Source organism: Coloeus monedula (assembly GCF_965178545.1).
Source record: "Coloeus monedula genome assembly, chromosome: 1".
Taxonomy (NCBI): domain Eukaryota; kingdom Metazoa; phylum Chordata; class Aves; order Passeriformes; family Corvidae; genus Coloeus; species Coloeus monedula.
Genome location: NC_138781.1, coordinates 63,758,705 through 63,781,085, shown reverse-complemented (window position 1 = coordinate 63,781,085; position 22,381 = coordinate 63,758,705). Strand labels below are relative to the sequence as shown.

At 35.4% G+C, this 22,381-nt stretch overlaps 1 protein-coding gene across 3 annotated transcripts in view; it reads left to right on the top strand.

Annotated features, from left to right (window-relative positions):
- ATP9B (ATPase phospholipid transporting 9B (putative)) overlaps positions 1-22,381 on the top strand; it is a 154,474-nt gene that overhangs the window by 54,357 nt on the left and 77,736 nt on the right. For all 3 annotated transcript variants that reach the window (XM_082288844.1, XM_082288843.1, XM_082288842.1), the window contains exons 8-9: positions 9,864-9,958; positions 18,018-18,098. In XM_082288844.1, coding sequence (XP_082144970.1) covers positions 9,864-9,958; positions 18,018-18,098 — 176 coding nt within the window. The remainder of the gene's footprint in view (positions 1-9,863; positions 9,959-18,017; positions 18,099-22,381) is intronic.

The following is a 22,381-nucleotide window of genomic DNA, read 5'->3' as shown; positions in this document are numbered from 1 at the left end:
TATTAAAACTGTAAAATTACACAGTAAAATATTATTTGAAGACATGATAATATATATCATTCCCTAATTACTTTTATTTTCTGTGCATACTTGTCTGATTAGTACAATACATGTTTCATTAGATTTGCAGCTAAATAAGCATTAACAAAGAAATATTTTAATTTTTTTTCTGTATTTAAAAAAAAAGACTAGTAAGAGTTGAGAAAATTGATCTGTAATTGTGTTAGGCATAGATTAGCCTGTTCCTATTTGCCAGTGATAATGCATTTTTCCAGAAATTCCCAGGGGATTTGGTGGCTTGGCTGGAATAGCAGTTCGAATGTCCCAAAATCCCAAACAATCCCCCCAGTTTGGGAAACAGCGTAGTGAAACTGAAGGTGAGAATCATCAAAGCAGATCCCAGAGGCAGGGCAAGTCAGGCAAATGACTATGTATATCAAGAACTGATAGACTGGTTGGTATGTTGTCAAAGGCAAAAATAAAAAAACAAGATCACTCTTGGCAAAAGTAGGGTTCAGGAATTCCTTGTGTAGAAGTTTGTAATCTGTTGTCTGTAAAGTATCTGTTCATAAGAGTCATACCATGCATTATGTTTGGGGTTTTTTTTAAGGTACTGTCTCCTTTTTCTTCTTTTAGATTATTGAATTTGGCATGGTTTTATTTTCTTCTCTTACCTGAAGGCTCTACTGGGAAAGCTGTTAGTATTACCTTGATTCTTTGAAATGATTGGAACAAGTCTCTTGGTGGGCCTCATCTTTAATGTGAAAAAGGAATTTTTGCATAATCTACAAAGTTCTAATTATTAGGTCTAATAATGAGGAGCAATTTGAAGTAGATTCAGAGTTGTCTCGCTAAAAATTTAGAAATGATCCTCAAATCTATCTTAATGCATTCATGAGCAAAGGATGGCTTGCACATGTTCATTTGATTCTGACTTTCATGTGGGGCTTGAGATGTGTGGCTGGCCGGAGTTGGAATGGAAACTTGCATAGACTTGAAATACCTCAGTCTAGCAGCTCTCTTTCCAGTGATAGAAGACCTAACTTGGAGCAACCTGTCTTGTAAGGAGTACCCAGCTGAGAGGACTGGGTTTTCCATGCAACTGTTGTGGTCCATGTTGCCATGCTGTCGCTGCTCTTGTATATATGATGGCTAAATATTAAAATTCCCTAGGGTGTAGCACCATGTCCCGCAGCCGTAGGGAGGAGGAGAGAAGATCCAGCAGGCAGGAATTGTGCAGCAAGATTGATTTATTTAATTATTTTACGAACTCCTTTATAGACTTTTTTCTTCATAGTCTAATTGGACCAAGGATCAGCCACCCCTTGGGGGTGATTGGCCAAAATCCCAAAACATCCATTGTCAAAATATTTTTCTACTGTACTATAAACAAGGTTTCTCAAGGTTGCAGGTGTTTCATTGTTTATAGAACTCTGCTACTGTCTTCTGTGAGAGAGAAAAGTCTCTCACAGACTTAGAAAATAGCAAGAAAATCCTTGCTAGCAGCATTTTTTATCCACAGCTAAATGCAATTTAGCTCAAATATTTAACTTCAGCTACAGTTCTGATTGAAGGTTTCCATTTAGCTTTACACAGCCTTCTTCTGTCTGTCAAGTAAAAGGAAATTGGAAAAATTATAAATCCTCTACTTTTTGCTTTAATGAAGTCCAGTGTTAAATCTTCATAGCTGGGTCTGTTGTTTCTTCCTGGTTCCCAACAGTAAAGGAGAATGTGCTTTTCCCTGCTAAATTTTAATTAAAAATTTAGCCTCTTGTTTTTCACATGCCTATTGTAACCTGATGGTTTTGTCAACTCCTTTGACTTGCACTTTTCTGTGTTTAAGCTTTATGAGATACCAAGCCTTTTATTCCTGCTTCTCCTGATTTAGTTAATGGAATGTCCTTCACGTTGATTATTATTGCTGCTGCTAAAATCTTGGAGGCAAAACATGCTCTCAGTGGATTCTGGTATATTTGGCCATATGCTTTTCTCAGCCTCCTCTGTGAGCTCTGCTTTCATCAAAAGAGGAAATACTCCTTAAGTCTTCTCTAAGCACTCTTCTTTGAGATGTATATGTATTTTTTGTATTACTGGTCTTTAGAAATACTTAAATGCATTAGAAGGTTGATGGGGACAGTGAGTTCTGCTGTGCTGTCAGAGCTCTCAAATCATGGAGCTGTTTAGTCACTATTCTTATTTTATCTGAAAAGTGAGAATTTTTTCAGTGTTCTAAGCATTGTCTATGGCAGACTTTTTGATTTAGTCATTACTCTGAAGACGTAAATAATGCACACCATCTTTTTTCTGTATCACTGGGTTTCTGCAAAAAGAGATTGCTAGTATGCATCAGAAGAATAATGGAGCAAGGTGGTGCATCAAATCCTATTAAATGGAAAAGATTAATGTTTTCGAGTATCCTTCTGTATATCTCAAAATAATATAAATCAGTAAGCTAAAATTTGAGAATGTGAATATGAATGTAGATTTTTTTTTAACTTGAAACATTGTTTGCTATATCTGAGAATTCCATAATGTTTTAATAGCGATAAAAATTCTTAAAGCATACTGAATCAATACTGCAATTCAAAAAAGATGCAATGTGATCAAGCTTGGATTAAAAAACGTCTGAGTTCTTGTCAATAAGGAACTGTGATGAGTTTAAGGGTATCATATTGACTGTGTATTAATACATGGTATCCTATAAGACCATCAGCTGATTGTTTAGAATGTAAATGAAACTGTTGATGGATCCAGTGACCGATGGCTTAAATTCCAATTAATCAATTGCTTCATCGGTTTCTTAATTCAGATCAAATATCTCAAGTGCACACAGTTCTTCCCTGGTCTTCAGAGAAATTAATGCTTTTAAACTAATTTAATCAGTCTTCTATAAATGTGCATCCTCTGGCATGGTGATGTAGCTTAAATGCTTAGGATGTTTCAAGTGTCTTGTGGTTTTGTTTCCCCTTAGAAGCTATCATAATTGAAAACTTTTTGTTAGAGTAGTAAATGACACTCTGTACTCCAATATGTCATCTTGGTGCTGCTATTCACCTTGTCATCTGCTTAAAATTTTCATGCACATAGTCACTTAAGTAATATAAATGATTTAAAAATTAAGCTGTTTGTAAATGATCTGGTGTTAGGTGTGCAAAGTCAGTTTTACTTTTGCTGGGTGCATTCTAGTAACCCATCTCTTTCAATGTTTTTCACTTAAAGCAGAAAGGCTGGTAATATTGCCAGAAAATATAAAGCTGTTTATGACACCGCAGTTCCACATGCCCTGTTTCCCACTGACCCATCAATTAATTCATCAACACTTGACACAAGCTCTTCACTCTGTCACTTACACCAGTTGATCTTAATTTGATTGCCGTTAAAACCTTCCTTTCCTGGTAACCGTTGTCAATTATACAAAATAAAATCAAGTATTCATAAGTAGTCTGTAATAGGATATAGGTAGACAGATTTAATAATTCAGTTTTGCTGAGGCTTGAAAGGCATTAGTTTTAGCTGTTGTTCTCATTTGTAAAAAATTCATTGGATGCAGCTCTTGAGAGAGAAGGCAGACATAATTTTATTTATTTAGATTTGACAGAGAAGAACCCAGACATGCAGTGATGGTTTAGCATTATCTCTGTTTAAGAATAACTGACAGGAATTCTTATCAGTTACATATTATAGAAAGTAAATGTAATTTACTTTCATGGGTTTTTTTTTTTACTGGTTTAAGTGCATACATTCTAGGATTGGTTTTTGACAATATCTGTAATGGAGTGTGGAATTCAACCCTGCATTTATGCAGGAAGAACAATACCTTTTCAAGACTGGGGTGCCTGGTCTTTAATATGCTTGTAAAATATGCATATTCCTGTACATCTTCTATATACAACTAAATTATAGTTGCTTCCCTCTGATGCATCTTCATTGCAGTATAACATTAAAATGTGTGCTATGGCATATTTGAATTATACCTGTAAGTTTACTTTGGTCCTTATTGGCAAGTCGACTTTTTAAGCTTGCCGATAATTGGCAAAAAATTTGCAAGCAGAAATCTATTAATTTTAATTTTTTCTGAGAGAACATTAAATACAGTTTTCAGAACTTCTGTGTTGATTAACTTCTTATACACACTTTTTCACTGTGTACACTGATGTTTGTAACAAATACCACGTGTGGGTTGAGCGGTAAGACTGTGGAAGGGATTTGAATGTACTTGTGAAATCTAAAAATGGAAATATTTAAAAAAATAATTTCACTTGTAAAATGCTGATTAAAAAGGCATAGTCAAAGACAAGATCTGCTCTAAGTGATTGCTCAAAGCAAGAGCAGAAAAAGTGAAGGATAGCAGTGTGGAACTCCTTTTATAATGTGTCATTTACTTTGTCGCTTTTTAATGCTAGTCAGAATGAGTTATTCCTTAGTGGGGCTTTTTTCCTGAACTGAGAATCCTCTTGTATCTCACCTCATGACTTAGAACTGCTTTCTCAGACCCTTCTTCCAGGCCAAGAGCTGGGAAATGAAAATTAAGTTTGGACACAGGACAGGACAAGTTGGATAGTTAAGTTTGTTATGTCAAAAAAACCATCTTAATTTCTCATGTTGCTATTTGTCAAGAAACATGGCCAGTCCTGGAAAGCAAGTATTAGCATATTTTAGCTTTAAGTATTAGCATATTTTCTAACCTTCTCTTTGTAAAAACAAAGCCAGTAGACTTCATGATCAAGAAGGAAGCAGAGAGAAAGCTTTTTCTTTTCGTCATGCTACTCTACCTGAACTTTTTTGCTTGCCATTTTCAGTCTGATTTGCACGGAATTTCTGTAAGTTGATGCATGCATTTTGAGGTATTTGGATTCAATTATGCAGTCTAGGATTATTCAAGAGTATTACTGCCTAACAAAGAACATTAGGTCATACTTGTATAAATGGTAGGATGTTCTGTGTCTGCCTGGTTATTTAAGGACACTACTAGGCTACTAAGAAAAGTTCAGTAGTATACAGCAGAACAGTCTTTGCCTAAAGCATCTCTGAAAGAAAAATGTCTATGATATGCAGGAATGTATGTAATGTAACAAAGGAGATGCTACAAATAACACAGTTTTGATTCTGCAGCAAACGAAATCAACTTCTCCAGGGCAGTTGAGATTTCCTTTCTACATGTATTTCAAATATTAAATCCCAATGTAATTAAGATGACATGATTTTTTTTTCATTACAGCTTTCCATTAAAATCGGGTGATGCAATTTTATGTTGAATAAATTATTTTACTTTTGTGAAGTAATTGCTCTTAGTCTGTCAATACTTCTATTTTGGATTTCCTGTGTTAAATACACTTTCTATAAAAACTACTTGTTAAACAGACTGAATATTAAGCTAATTGTTTTAAGGAGAAATTATCCATCTTTCTGCTTAACAGAAACAACAACATTTCCAAATCAAATAAAATAGGAACAAATAATTTAATTAATACACACCAAATTTTCTTTTCTGAGTGACTTTCTTAATAAAGCCCAGAAGCTAGAATACATTTAAGAAAATATGTAACATCCCAAGTAATAGCTTGTTTTCAGAAGCCTATTTTATAAACTGTATTTAATAGTCTGGAGTATGTATGTAAAAATAAAATTTTCGTGCTTGATAGTAACACAAGTTCATATACATTACTATAATTTCAAGAATTTAAAGACATCCACATATAAATAAATTAATACATAAAATATGATTAGCAAGGTCAGTAGTAAAACAAAATGTAGATTAGGTTATCTGATGATGGTGCATAGTATTAACTAAGAGAAAGCTTATGATGTAATTGTGTTTTACTTGATTAAGAAGCTTCCCTTTCTGGTTTGGTGAAGAATTTTTTCCCTTTTTTTTTCTCTCTCCTGCACTTTTTTTAAGGTGAAAATAAAACCAGCTTTCTCGAAGGATGATCTGTATTTAGTTTGAGAATTTTTGTTTAGGGCCCTTTTCTTCAGGATTCCTAGAGGCAGGTAGGTCACTGATGCATGTGCACATGTACACCATTCCCAGAAGCATTTGATGCGTACACGTCCTTCAGGTATGTTCTGACTGAAGCCTTAAGTCCAGCACACACTGAGGAAGGCGAATTCTTCCTGCTTACTTGGTATTAACGGTACCTTTGTTTGACAAAGCTAGGCCAGGCATATCATGGCCCTAAATTAGTGCCATCATAGATGAACTTTTTTATTTCTACTTCAAAACACCATAAAATCTACTGAAATAAACATTGTTTTTCTTCAGCATTCTACTAGCACATAAAATAGCTGTAACGAAAGATATTTTTATCCATAATATCTCAAACATAAGTAGGAAGTCTGTTAATTATTATCAATGTATCCTTATAATGTGAAGTTACATAGTTATTTCAAGTTCTTAAAATTATTTTCATCTGTTGTATTGAGGGGCGGGTTTTCCATGGAAAAGCAACTTTAGGGTAAATTCTGGACAGAACTCAAATAACTGAGCTCTTGCTAAACCAGCAAACCAGAATTGTAGTCCCAGGACTTTCCTAAGCATTCAAGTTTGAAAGTTTCAACTGAAATGGTTTCAAAAATCAGTTTAATTGCTACTTGGGCAGCACCTTGCATGCACTTGCTCTACAGTGATTTCTGACTGTCTTCAGCTGATTAGGCTAAATAAATATTACATACCTGTAAAGTAGTTTAAATGTGCTTATGAAGTTTGCACCACTTTTGATTAATGATTAAGCTATTTAGGCCCAGTGGAATTTCCTTGAATCAACCTTAAATTCTAATTCAGATAATTGCAAAATTTTCACTTGAATGATGGAAATAAGTCGGATGTTCACAATGTACAACTTTGTCTACTAATTTTGAACAACTGTATAGTTATGGGAAATGAGCATGAGTCCCTCACTGTATAAAGTAAAAGTTTTAATTTTGTGCATTCTTTTTTATACATAGCCTTATGAAAATTTCTCATGTCCAGTGTGTAATTAAATTTTTCTTTTTCTTTTTTAGTTTTTTCTTTTTGTAAACAGCTACTTTTGATTGGTAAATACTTAAAATGCTTAATGGTGTGTCCTTAAAGGAGCACAAACGTTAAAAAATTTCATTCTGTGTGTGCTGTAAAATAATTGTCAGGTTCAAGAGTTATTTCTGTATTCAGAAGGAATGCAACTCCTGACAGGTATAGATCATTTGGAGATTTCTTTTTTTTTCTGGCAAGTCATATTCAGGTTAGAAATGTTAAGAGGTTTTTAACACTGGCCTAAAGCATTCTGCTGAAGTATGTAACATGATTTTTACAACTTTTTTGTGGGGGTTTTTTGGTTTTAATTTTGTGACTGGGGGAGGAGGGTGCAATGCTTCCAAGCATTTTAAAATGAAAAAATGAGAATACTTATTTTTTTCAAAAGACTCTAAATTTTAGAAGTTTTGTGTACTGCTGACTCAAATACTTCTCAAAGTTAAGCTACATGTGGCTTCCACAGAATACACAGTGGGGAATATTTAGTTTTACAAAAATTCAAGGTTTTTGGTAGGGGTGAAGAGTTGTTTTTATACTTTCTAATTACATATTTAATCTTCCATGTTTATAGCTTAGTTAAGCCAAGTTACTTTAGAGAATAAGTAAAATTACTTAGTCAAATCTACTGCAATATTTGAGGTAGAGAAAAGGATTGTATTGTTTCGGTTTTGCTTTTGTGATCACTATTGAAAGCTGACTTGGCAGAAAGCAGTCCCTTTTTCTGGATAAAAGGGAAACAGGCTATGAGATAAGTTATTGATGAAATTAACTGCTGAAGTGAAGAGGAAATGCAGCTGGCCAATACATGTCATAGTGTGAGCTCTATTAAATGAATATATGTGCAGTCAACCATTCACAGCAGCCACACTGGTCTTGAACTGCATTGATCTATAGTATAATTCTAAATGAAATTGATGCAAGAGAGCAACCATTGACAGCAAGGGTAAAGAGAACCATGAAATGTCTTGTACAAGAAAAGTATGATGGAGGTAGGCTCATCTATGCCATGGACAGGAAGTGCAGTGATATCATGATATTTCTAGGTGTTCCTAGGTCCTTCACACTTCATTATAATGCAGTGGATGTCACTGACTCTTCAAAAACTGCTTCATAGTATTTTATTTCTAGAAGAAAATCCATAAAGAATTCTGTTAAGAATTTAAAACCAGCTTTTCAAGAACTTCAGACACAGCTTTGTAGCTTGCATCTCTGAGCTTTGGGTGAAATTTAGTTGTGATAATGTTTTCTGAGAGCTGTTTATATTAACATTTAAAGGTTTGTTTATTTACAATGCACTTAATATAAATATAGCTGTTACATGAAAGAAGCTTTCATGTAACAGCTATATTTATATTAAGATTACATGTTACATCTAAGATCCTTTCGAGTCTGTTGTGCAAAAACGCTACCTTTTAGTCAGATACAATTTCAGGTGACTTCTCTCTCATGCATGTCCTTTCAGATGGTCAGCTCATGAAACTGCTTAATTTGCAGGCTTTGATGGATAAACCATTATGTTCTGTTAGACTTTACTTACACCAGGGTCCACGTGTCCTATAGAATAATCTCCCTCTTAATTTATGTTCACTGGTAGGTACCCTTTCTTGACATACTGCCTTGACACATTCTAGCAGACTCTCTTCTTGTCTGTCATAAGACTCAAACCTGGATAAACTCCTTTGCAGTGTTTCCTTCCACTTAATTGCTACCACATCACTTCTAGGGGTAAAATTACTTCCTTAGTTTTTATTGGATTGGTTGAAATACAGAAGGAAATACGGGTGTGTTTATATACATGTCTGTTGAAATTTATGAATAACTTGTAAAATCTATTCTTTTCACACCCATAGCACCCAGTAACAATAGTGTATACTGTTGTTTAGCTGTAGTATAAAGGAAATTGTAAATACTACTTCAGAAATATTTAAGGCTTCTCTAGTGTAGCAATTGTGAAGAGTGTTGCTAAGATTTTACCACCTTTTTAAAAGGAATGGTAGTTAATTTTGTATTTTTTAATAGATTTGCAATGCTTCTGTGAGGTCCTTTTTGCATCTTGAATTAATAATGTTTGTAACACTACAGACTTGACAGTATCAAACTAGTTATGGGGGTGAGGGGAGGTTCTGCAGTGGTCTCTGTTTTCTGTTCCTTCAGTACTGGTCTTCTGTCTGTACAGCACACTGATTCTCTTCAGTGTATGTCAGTCTGTATCTTGAGCTTCCCTCATATCTTAAGTAGTTTGCATGTGTCGACAGGTTTCTTTAGTCTTGGATCACTGATTGTTGCAGATGATTCAAAATTACTTATTTTAAGTATAGTACATTCAGATCCACGTTGTTTTGAATGCTGTCCATGTTAAGGACTTATTTAAATTTTTTTTTCAGAGAAGCCAGGAGACAATAAGCAATGAAAGTTTGTGATGTCATACCAGCAAGGAGAAAAAAAATCACAGGCATCAGTTAATTATTCTGTTGTGTTGGAATTGTACAAGTGACAGAATTGCATGAAGAAATAAAACTAAACCTATTTCAACTCCAGTTGGAGTTGTATCTCATGATAATAGCATTTGAAATCCTGTTTAGAAACTCTGAAGAAACCTGTAAAATAGAAGCTACCTCCATTCATAAACAGACATATTGTTAATTTTATTGGAAAAACTAGTAAATTGTGTGATAGCTAAACCATTCCTGGAAGAAAGCACACAAACACTCCAAAATACAAAACCTTTTATACGTTGCACATTATTTAAAAATGGTTGTAAATTGTGTTGTTTTCACGCTTCTAAATGTTTTAACCCAAACTGAATTTTTGAAATTAAAATAATAATTTGATGTCTCTTTGTAACTTCAAGGTTCATGTTTCATTCGAACTGACCAGCTGGATGGAGAAACAGACTGGAAACTGAAGGTTGCTGTCAGTTGCACACAAAGATTGCCAGCTTTGGGGGTAAGCATTCTCTTTGCTTTTAAGTTGTCTTCTATATGTGCATATATTTATCTGTTATCTAAAAGATTGTTACAGTTACATAAGTATTGAAAAATACCTGTTACCGGCACCTTAGTTTTTACAATAAATAAGACAACAGATATTCCACTGGATGCTGAACAAGAAGTTGGTTACACAAATATTCCAGGTTTTCCAACTGAAAAGAAACTGAGTCAGAATTGGATTTTTATCTTTTAACTTAGTGGTTCTCGGTGTTGTCCACACTGAGATTCACACTCTCTAGAAGCAAATCACAGTTACAGTGTTTTCAACCAAGTGTTAGACTGCAAGTGCAAACTATTCTTGTCTCAGGAACCATTGCTTTAATCACTTACTTGTGAGCTTGGGAAACAATAGTCTGCTCCTGGAAGGTGAAGTGCTTTTTGTTGTCAGCATTCTTTCTGGTCTGACTAGGAGCAATGTGCAGGTTCTTGCAAGCAGGGCTCTCTAAGAGTGGCCTGAATGTGGGTATCTTTTGAGTGCATATATGTGTTGCGTCACAAGTAAATCTAAAATCATGAAAAGGGACACAGGTGTGTGTGCATGTATATATACACATCCAAAATAGACACATACCTACAAAAGCAAATGTAAAATTGTATAAAAGTCTCCTTTGCAAGAAGCTGAATTATTTCCCTTGCACTGGGAAAGCTTGCTGTTACACAACACTGGCAAGTTGGCTTGGTATTCGGAGATCTCCTTTGACAACATATTCAATTGACAAGCTTGTGGAAATTTACCTCTACAGAATTTCTGGTGTTTTGACACTAAATCTTTTAGGTGTTTTATTAAAGGCAAATATACCTTGAGTGGACTGTTTATATTGCATCTCAATAGGAAAAGTATTAGATTATGTGCCAGATCTTAGCAGGCCTTCTGCAGTTACACTTCCAGAAGTTGAGTTGCTGCCACACTCATATTAGCAAAAAGGAGAGGTTTTTTCCTGTGTTCATATTCTCTGACTATTGGCTTCACAAGTGACAGGAGAAGGAAAAAGTAGTTACATTGCACTTCAGAGGATTGAGAACAAGGCTTGGAACTAAAGGTTGGTCATGCCAAACAGAGATGCCAAGTTAGGCTTCAGGTCATGAGTTCTGGTCCAAGAACAGACTTCAACAAATATTCTGTAACCTGCAGTTTGGTATTTGTAATAAGGCTTTTCTTGTAGTTCTTAACATTTAATCATGGCCTTCTCATGTTCTCTCATTAAAAGAAAATCATATCCAAATTCGAGACAGATGCAATGTGTTTGACTAAAATACAGTCAACTTTCTATCTTGCTTTTATTTATTTATTTTTAATTTAGTAGTACTTTTCCAACGGTTACACATGTTCAATTTTGCTGTTATGTTTTGTTTGTCTTTTTTTTGAAAACATCACTGACCACAGTTGCAAGTACTGTGCAAAGCACTGCCTCAGAGTTTTATTTGCTGGTTATAATTCTGATGTTTTGAGATTAGACAGTTTGGTGTACTGAGGCTGATGAAATCTGGAAAAAGTTACAATGCAGAGGCTTCTCTGCCCTATCCTTTGGAAAAGAAAAAACCTTTTTCATTAACTTTTTTTTTCCTAAAAAATCCAACTCCATGTTTGAAGTTTTTCCCTTCTTGTTAGGAAGAAAGTATGGAATTAGCTTTCTAGCTTTCATGTTAGGTGGAGCATGAAGGTTTTGTACTGTAATTTTTATATTATGTTTTTTGATTTTTATTTTTTTTTAAACAATTATCAATAGACTTGACAAAGCATTAAGCGTCTATGGAGATAATACAAAATTATGGTTAAATCTGTGCAGTATGATTTGGAGAACTAAATGATTGTACTTTTTTAGACTGGTAAATCAGAAGTGGTTGAAGTTGGGATGTCTGTATTTGAGTGGTGGGACATGCAGCCTTGTCATCTTGCAGACATGAAGGTTCGCTTCAGATGGTGGTTGTTTTGGGTGTGAAGGGGAGTGAAGGCAAGATATCACCAGGAAATTATTTGTGCATCTTAGAAACAATATAGAGGAGTCAACTCTACAATATAATAACCATTTCTTCCTTCGTTGTTTCCACTTAGAGCTGTTAACCTCACTCTAACTGATTTGGGCTTCTTGCAAGATCTTTATACTCTCCCTCTTGAGCTGTAGGTGATAACCTGAGTTGTATCATAAGTGCGGTTAATCAGGAGCTGCTTCCACTTAACACATGTTTCCTGGCTACCAGCAGCATATGAAAGCCACCAAGCAGTTGATGTGCCTCTGCCCTTTCTCACACCACTCAGTTATTGGTGCTTACCCTTGCTAGACAAGGCTTTGTTTGCATTAAGCTGACATTTCATCCTGAAGTAACTGATGCTGGGTGTAATACTTCCTGCCAACTAAACTAAAATACTTCGAAACTTCTGTACTATGGGGTTTGGTCAAACCACTTACACTTAGTGGTTCTTTATTGAGCTCATTTTAAATGGCTGCTCCCAGCAAGCCTTAGACTGTTTGCAGTGCTCATGTTATACATCTACTTCGCTCCTAAGCCCCATCTGTCTGTGACTTACATTGGTGGAATGGTAGCCTAATGCACCCAAATGTAAATGGTTTTTAAAGGGTTCTCATATTTGTCACAGAAAACAATGCTCAGTGCCTATCGCAGAATACTATTTCCACTCCTGTGGAAAAGCACATTGGTAATTCTTAGATTTCTGCAAAGACACTTTTACCTTTACTCAAATGACAGTGATATGCAGGAATATCAGTCATGTAAAGAAACTCTGTGGATAGACAACTTCAGAGATTGGTATGGAGGTCTAAGCAAGCTATGAATATCAAACTAACAAAAAATAGCATTATGAAATTATTTTACTGTAAGCATAATTTTTGTGCTTTATAATAGGGTCAATAAGCTATATTTTTATGTGGGCCCTACAAGAAGTCAAAATGCAGTGTCCAGAATTATGTCTTTATAGTTACACGGTTGGGTTCCTTTCCTGTACAGCATGCCAGGCGGATCGTGCAGCGACCCGCCCAGCTGCAGCGTCCGGCAGTGCGGCCCGGGTGCCGCTGCGTGCCCGGAGCAGCCGTGGGGCGCTCGGCGCTGCCGCCGCGCCCGCTCCTAACCCGGCCGTGAGGGCCGCGGGGCCCGGGCCGCCCCTGCCGCTCGCCGCCTCCGCGCCGGGACCCGGTCCTCCCACCTCGCTGCGGGAGTTGGGGACGGCCACACAATGCCCAGCTCCCAAGGTTAAATCCCTGTGGGCATGTGATGAGCCAGCACCCGGCTGCTTCTCCCCGGCAGAACCCGTGCCAACCGGGGCAGCGGGGCACAGTCCCTGCGGCTCTGCTCTCTCTGCCCCTGGGCTGACGTTTCGGGGTGTTGCCGGGTAGATCACGGTATTCCAGAGACTCATCACACGTGCCTGCCACAGTGGCTTCTCTACAGTGGCTTCTCCACGAGTGTGTGATGCACTTTCAAAGCTGAGACTCACAGTTCATACTTCCATATTGAAATATATTTTTAATAATTAAAAAATATAATTTATGCAAATTGAACATAAAATAGACTATGAACAGTTAGCTGTTGTGTTGGATAGAAAATACTCTCTGTAATTGTCCCTCATTTTGATTTCTTTAGGTGTAGAAACATAGTCATTAAGGTTGGAAAAGACCTCTAAGATTGTTGAATCCAGTGAACAGCCCCACTGTGTTCACCACTAAACTGTGTCCCCAAGTGCCACATCTACATGCCTTTTGAACACTTTTGAACACACAGCCTGACCACACTTTCTGTGAAGAAATTTTTTTCTAAGATCTAATCTAAACCTCCCCTGGAACAACTTGGGGCCATTTCCTCTGCTCCTGTCACTTGTTACCTGGGGGAAGAGACTGACCCCCACCTTGCTACAACCTCCTTTCAGGTAGGAGAGTGAGTATCTTGTGTTGGCATGATCTGTCAGCCGTGTCAACAGAGCAGCACTGTAATCCTAGCCACTGTGACACCCAAAACAAATCTGCAGACTTTCAGAGCTTTTCTTAAAGAACGGATGACACCACCAAGACAATCGGTACAGATTTCATTGTCTTTCTAAAGCACTTAATGTGATCAGAGGATTAAAATTTCAGCAAGTCACTTAATGATGGCTGTGCAGCAAATATGGTAACACCTAGATTAGGTTTCTTGCAGTTTCATCGTACTAGGTGGGACAGTTCTGGCAATACATGAGTTCTGAGGCATTTTTCTTTAGCTTGTGTGATCAGCTATATTTATTAACAGCAGTGAGGTCACTGTAATTTTAAATAAATGGTGACTTGCTGATTTATATCAGAAGATCCATACAGCAGTAAACAATACCATTTACATTTAATTAGTTTTATTGAACCAAAGGCAATTTTATTTGCAATGAACTACATGTTATGATTAAGAATGTATTTTAATGATCTTTAAGTAAGGTGAACAAATGTTGCCCTTGACCTAATAGAGGAGATTTTTCTATGTTATTGATAACTGTGGTGATTTTTAAATTGTGAAATGCAAAAGAGAACGTTTTCATTATTGTACCATCACAAAGTCATTTTCTGACTTGCAGTGTAGAAGGATGAAATGCATTCTTCTCAATTATTATTTTCAAGTATGAGATAATTAAATACATATCAGTTTTTTAAGAAAAATCTCATCTACTGTTATATAAGAATAATTTTTTTACTTTAGATTCAAGCCTTTCATGTAGTTTTTTTTTAATCTAGAACTGTTAAAATCCCCACCCAAATGTGTTTTTTGTCTTGAGTAAGAAAATAACTAAGGTCATTTGCCCTTATTGCATCCTAAAAGAGATGTAATTTTAGATGTAGAATACTGTTTCCATTGAAGGTATCAGTAGAACTATTTGACTTCAGTGAATCAGCAGCTCAATATATTAGTATGAAAATAAGTCTTTATTGAAGCTGAGTTTCACAAATCCCCCATTAGTGAAATCATTAATAAAAAGTAGTTGCCTTCTATAAAAATAATAGAATCAAATCCTTTGTTTAAGGTAATTTCCCTTTCCCCTGCTTTTATATAAGGGAAAGCAATGACATAACCTAACAAGGTAAATTTTTCTTGCCTATTGACCAGAAATGATATTTACATGTACTGTTGCTTACAAATCTTGATGTCTTCCTCTTAAAGTCACCCTCATGACTTCTTTCAAGACACTGAGAGGAGAAATTCACAGCTTCCATACTGGAAAAGCAGCACTCGGTGAAGAAACACCTTTGTATTACAGTAACCTTTGCTGGTTGTTGAATGGAGTACATAGAAAATTTGTCTTCTGTAACTGTATCATTCTTCAAGTTTTTGTGTCTTTACCTTGTATTATAAAATTACTGTATTTTGTTGGCCTGAGAATGGTGTCCATTTGGAGTACAGAACACTTGGCTACAGAAAATAAGAATCTTTAACTCTTTTCTTTACCCTATTAATGAAAAAAGTACTTCAGAAGTCTACTGAGCACAAGTAATAAGGTTTTATGTCTTTCTGGTACTCATTAATGAAATGCCAATGGGCTAACACCCTAGATTTCCCCCAGAGCATCATTATTTTTAGTTTTAGGAAAAAAACCCCACACACTTCTGGAATACTATGAGAGTTGTAGCTTGTAGCATTTCAGAGTAATGCAAATAATGGTCAGGGAATGTGCAGATCTCAGTTTTTCACAAAGATAAGTAAGTTTGTTTCAGAGTTGAAATTCAAAAAGGAAAAAAAGGAAAACACAAAAATTTAGGTGTTAAATCAGAAATACAAAAGGGGAACTAATACATAAAAAGATACCAAAGGAGTGTGGTAGATAGAAATTTTTACATTTGAAATGTAACAAAGGACAACATCACAGTAGAAAAAAATAGAAAAATTAGAAACCAGAAAAATACATTACTGTACAAATGCCAATTTACTTTAAAAAGGTGGATATTTCTACTTTCTTTTATTTTAATTTTGCTTCCCACTAAGGCGTTCTTTGGAAAGAGAGAAGTTGACGCATTTCACTAGCAGTTTTTATTGTGTGTATGAGTATGTGTGTGGTATTAGTTTTCTTCTGTGCTATCCACTACTGAGAGACTTTCTTTTTCTTTGCATAATAAAGCACATAATAGCTTGGATTAGCTAAATTGTAGGTGATAACAGATTGGAAAGAAGTGAATGATGAAGATATAGGACACTACATGTGTATTAGTTTCATATGAATTATTTCTCGTGAACCTGTTGAAAGTAGGTTGGAAGAACAAGGATGCAATGAATGAACTTTGTGTGAAAGATTTCAATAAATGCCTAGTGCTTTAAGATAAAGATAATTTGTGAGATTCAATGTTCAGATTTCATTCAGGTTTTTAAAACCATATGAAATATAAAGTGTGTGTGTTTTTTGCAAGCTATGAGAGAGTTCTTGTCTGCAGAGTATAAATATAAATGCATTATTTATAAAGCTACACATTTGTAAACTGAAGTCAAACATATTTCGTAAATGTACATTAGATTTTAAGAAAACATTCATTTTGGTAAGGAAAAACAAAAAAATAATGATATTTATCAATCTAGATATTGTGTCAGAGAAACTGAATGATATAAATATGTTGGGCTTTACGACATTAACACAGGTGGATAACTGCACCTTTAGTTAATTTTTGTACTGTTCAAATTGTGAAACATTCTTACATTCAAAATTATGGGGAAAAAATAATGGCCTACTTTTAAAAGTAACATTTGAGCCAAGATGTGGTTATATGTCCATGAAAGAAGCTGTGAAATTAATTCTGCTTTTGAAGGCAGCACATTCTAGATAGCATGAACAGGGTATTGTACCTGTGTAATTTGGTCCCCAGAGATGGTGTTTGATTAGCCTTTTGCAATATTCATCTAGTAATAAAGGATGGAGATAACCCAAATAATTAGGTACTACATACAGTGGGAAGGTGTACAACCTTGCATTTGATCAGAGGTTAGAATTCTTGGGTCGACTTGGACTTGGTATCAGGCATCTGCTCCTCTCCAGAGTAGAAATTGGGTTGTTGTGGATCCATGCATGAATGGTCAACTCCTCTTGAAATCTCTTAGCTGCTGTTGGTCCTGACCATCTAAAAAGCAGCAAAAAGTTTGGGTTTGTGATTGAAAAAAGTTCTTTGTATCAGGGTTTTAGTCTGTAGTATTCTTTCTGTGGAAGGTGGATGTTTTAGAACAATTATCTGGTGAAATAATTGTTTCAGAATTTTAAGGTGAACCTCCCTGGCCCTCTAGGGACAGCTCTTAGGATCTAACACTCCTCAGATTTATCACTTTTTTTTTGTTTGTTTATACTATACTGCCATCTATTTATAGAGTAGTATCTTTGGAGTTTCCTATTCTTCTTAGTTTTAGGATAGGAACATCCATGGATTGTTTGCTGTCATGATTAGTGGTACCACATATATTAGATCAAATTTTATCAGAATAGTTTCGATGTATACCTGACTTTAAACATTTGAATAATCCTGTTGATGTAGCCAGGCTTTCCTGAAGCTGATGGGGTTTTCTTATGGAGTTTTCACAGAGGTGCTAGAGCATAGAAGAGAACTTGAATCAATTTCATTGTTTCCTCTTATACTCGGTTGGCTTTGTCCTTGCTGGAAAAGTACTTTTTTTTTCAGTTTCATTAAAAAAACCCAACCAACAAACAAACCATCCCTTCTCCCTCCCCCACTTTATCTTTAAAAGAACAAACATCTGGAAAATATTTTAAGATTACACTATTATTAATTAAAATGGGGTTGTTAAAAGAAAACAAATTAGATAAAATATATAAGTCATGTTATAAATATAAACCAGTTTACTTTGAACTATCAACACATTTAGGATATCAACTTGAATCTGATTCCTCTATAGCAAGATGTACTGGAAAAAAACACCATGTTTCTTAGTTGGGTAAAAGTGTGTGACCTTAGTTTCGGGTGGGTTGGTGGGGGTCATAAACTGAAATCTTTACCAGGTCTTCAAAATACATTATTATATTTAAGTAATATTAAGTAGATTTATCTGTTTTACAGGATCTCTTTTCAATCAATGCTTATGTTTATGCTCAGAAGCCACAGCTGGATATCCACAGTTTTGAGGGTACCTTCACACGGGTAAGTAGTGTATGTAAATACAGTTCTACTTCCCTATTTAGTACCTCAGTGTACGTGAAATGTACACTTAGTGTCAACATTGTATCAGATCTTTCCTTGCCTTTACAGCATTATTTTTTCCTTTTTTCCTGCCATGACAATACTTCATATAGAAGATATCCTGTTAAACATGTATTGCAGAAAGCTAATGCATAAGGAATATCTGAAAAAATCAGAATTGGAGAGTTGAATATTTGTTGTTTGACATCACTTTAATTTTTTTATGTGAAACTCTTTGTGAACAGTATACTTTGTTTCCAGGCATCTAATGTATTGTTCATATGTCAAAAACTGACAAGTTGAATAATAACAGTAGCCTGAGACAATGCATCTGCTAGTTTATGTGCAATAAAAGTGTGCTTTTTCTGCTGTAATTCCAAAGTTCAGTTTTCTCAAAAACTAAAATAAAACTAAAAGCTACTTATGGGAGCTTTTTATTGAATCTCTTCCCCAGAGATAATTATATTCAAAACTGATTATGAAAATAACAATGCAATATCTGTGACTTGTTTCTGTTATTTTCAAAAGGAGGCCTGCTAAAGTTGACCCTTTAAAGCAGTGTCCTAATAGGTCGTAATTAGTTTTTTAAAAATATGTTTACAGCTTTGTAGCAGTATGTTAGCAGATATAGTGATTGTTCTGTTTATTTTAGCCAAACTCAGTGGTGTTAGACTCATTCCTCTTGATAGTTTGTTTCTAAAATAATTTGATAGAATTAACTGCTGGGGAGGTAAAGAGAAGGGGTTTTTTGCCCGTGACACAAATAGGTAATAGATTTTTTTCTGTAATTGGAATTCCAGTTCACAATTGTAAATACACTGATGAATGAGATATTGCAGTTGCTGGCTCTCAAAGACCAATTTATACCAGTTACATAGTCCACGCTGCCTACAAAGTAAATGTCATTTGTTCACACCTTCTAAAGCAGTAAGCAACAGTGTTTACTTAAACCTTGTATTGACCAATTGTTCAAACGAAACTTCTATTAACAGCTGTAAATTCATATTATTCCTCTCAGTGACTGTGCGCTTTCCTAAATATATATTGAAGTCTTTGGAATCTTTAACAACTCTGGTATAAGTAATTGAGACATTGGGAAATCATCACAATCATCCGTGTTGCGGGTTCTGTTTGTACACGTCTTAAGAGCTGTATGATTCAAACATCCTGATATATGTAAATAACTGTGGTGCATTTTATGGTTTCAGGATTGCATATATGTTTTTCTGGATGCTTCAATAGGAAGGATAGTTTAAACTGAATTTCTGTGTAAAGCATCTGAGGGCATTGCCCTCAAATTTAGTTTACAATGAATCACATTAGATATTTTTTGAAGGTTGGTTTTTGTTAATGGTGTACCTTCTGCATTGTGAAGTGTTGTTTTAGGACACATGTTTACTGATTTATCTTTCTGCTTTTGCTGTGAGCCCTTGCTTCTTACAATAAATCCGTTCTTGCATCTAATTTCTATTTTATGTTAAAGCAAAAAAAATTAGTGTGCTTAGTGATGCTAATGCATACATTTTTTCTACTTAAGCATTGATGTTCAAAGAATTCTTCCAGGGGTAAGTTGACAGGGTAATAGCACATTGATTTTTCTTTTTCTTTTTTCCCCCCATTATGGAGACAGAGTACTAACAATGTAAAGGACAAACTTAGATAATTTCAAAGTGTGCATCCATAAAACAAACGAGAAACTTGGGAGCATGGCGCTGGAGTTTTTATGAGTGAGCAAGTTCTAAGTACAAATCTATCCACAAAAAACCTGAGAGCTGACAGAAGATACCTTTTGCAGAACACCTGCATAACCATGTCAAGAGGCATAAAAGCTTTGCTGTACTCTACTGACATCTGCCAGCTTCACATGAAGTTGTTTTCCATTGTTCTCCATGGATTTTGGTGTGTTACATGCAGTCAGTGCATGAAAGTCCTTGCATGATCATGTCTGGCCCTTAAATAATGGCATAAATTAATTCCTTTCCTCCTTTCACATTTACTAAGACAACCTATCAAAACACAATAGATGAACTAAATTAGTGTTTTGTGGAAATTTATGAGACAGCTTTATTTGTTCTCAGGGCATCATCCATGTCTTGGCTGAGCTTATTTTTAAATAATGGTGTACAGAACAAGGATGTAAACAGATATAACTACTACAGTTTCTCTTCTGTCTAATGCTCCTCTGTAGGCTTGATAAATGAGGGAGCTATTTTATCAATGCTGAAAATCTGTAAAAAGACAATAAACAGTAACCATACTTCTTAACCCAACTTTTACCAGTTAGAGCCTAAAGAGTACTCTGGAGCATTACATCAGTGTGTATTGGCATAGCCAGTATTATTTAACCTTTGCTTACTCTGTATAGAATCATGGAAAGTCTCTCTTGCTTTTAACCTTGGCTGTTTTTTGTTTAAATTTGGGTTCTTCTTTCACTATTCCCTTAAGAATATTTTCCTTTTAGTTCTTCTATATTGCAGCTCTGTGCTGTCCCCCTAGTCTCTTCATCTATTTTGGGAATATATCTTAATTTTTTTATATTCTAATAGAAATCTTAGAAAACAAATGCCCATTGAGTTTAGTTCAACTACTTCAATAAGCTTTTTTTTTTTTTTACTATGGTACAGAACTATGTTATATAATATATGTAATTTTTTCCAATATAGCATCTTGTCACATGCTTTAAAAAAACTACCCTGATGCAAAACCTGGTGCATGTAGCTGTATTCATTTCTGAATAGAATCTCTGGCCTGATGCTAATTATACAGATGTTTTCTTGGATAAGTCTTGTATTTTAGTAGAGAGAACGTTAAGTCATTTTTTTACTTCATGTTTGCTGTTAAAGAATTACCTCTTTTGAAGCAATAGTTGTGTTCACTTCAATCTGGCTTACTTTTATGTTGCCACTGAAGGGAATGGTATTTTGTTTTGCTACTCCTTTTGACTCCCCTTCCTTATGCTGGCAGTAACAGCTATACAGGCAGCTTGACTAGGGAGCTAACGTGTGGAACCTAATCTGACCCTGTCCAAAACACATGGCAGTAAGAGGAACAAAGCCAGAAAAATTAACTGTGGGGTTGGTGTGGGAAAGGAATCTCTTTCACTGATTCAAGTAAATTAATTAGTGTGTATTCTGCTTCCCTACAAAAGTTGATGGGGGTTGTTGTACTGCATGCTGTAATGCAGGAACAGGGCTAGAAAAGGTCAAATAGAAGTGGTACACTGGTTCATTCAAGGATTAGGTGTTTAGTCTCAAAGGTCTCTCTTGTTATTTACAAAAATTTCTAAAAAGTTGTAGCTTTGAAACCTTTTAAATGACTCCTTGAAATTTGTCATGATCCTTGGTCAGCTGTATTATAAATTCATGAAAGGACTTTATGACATTAATTATGAAAGGGCTGAGAGTAGGATATATTCAATTTTTATTTCACTGATCATCTTTCCTTTTTCTCTGCACATGCAAGAGCAACAGAGTAATTTCTGAATAAGAACTGTAGACAATTTAAGCCTCTATGATCAATGATGCACATGGATTAAAAAACTGAGCCTGAATATGAAGCTTGAATATAATACTGAACTGCACTATTCTGGTAATTAAATTAATTCAGAATTCAAAGACCAATAAACATACAGCTGCCAAATGAAATTCAATCCAGCAGACCTTAAGTGGAAACTTTGTCAGCTGGACAAAGAAGCCCTTGTATGTCAAATTTCTGCTACGAGAGCGAGTGATGGATTTCATTTATCCGAAACATTCATTGTTCTGTTTGTGTCAGAAAATTTGCAGAAATTTCTCCTTAACACCTGTCTGGTCTTACTCAGGAATTGCAGTTCTTGTCCTTCCCACTGCTTCCCTACCATCTCTCCAGAAGTAGAAATAAAAGTAGTGTGAAACAGCTAAACTCATAACCCATAAATGCACCTTATATTTTTCATTTGAGTAACTTATGAGAAAAGAAAAATAAGGTTAAGTCATAATCTGTTTGGGCATGGAAGGTGGTGGTATTTGGGAAATGGAATGAACCGTAGAAAGCTGAAAATGTTAGGTGAGGGTATAAAGACATAAAAGTATCATAATGAAATAAGCAGAAGATAAGTGATTGACCAGACCATTCTGTGATGAGTATGAGTGGAGAGAGAGCTCATGTGATGTTTTCCTATTTCGAATGACCTAAAAAAAGGTATTTCACAGTGGTAGATATTGGACAACTGACCTTTTCCTGACACTGTTGTCAGCTCTCCCCAG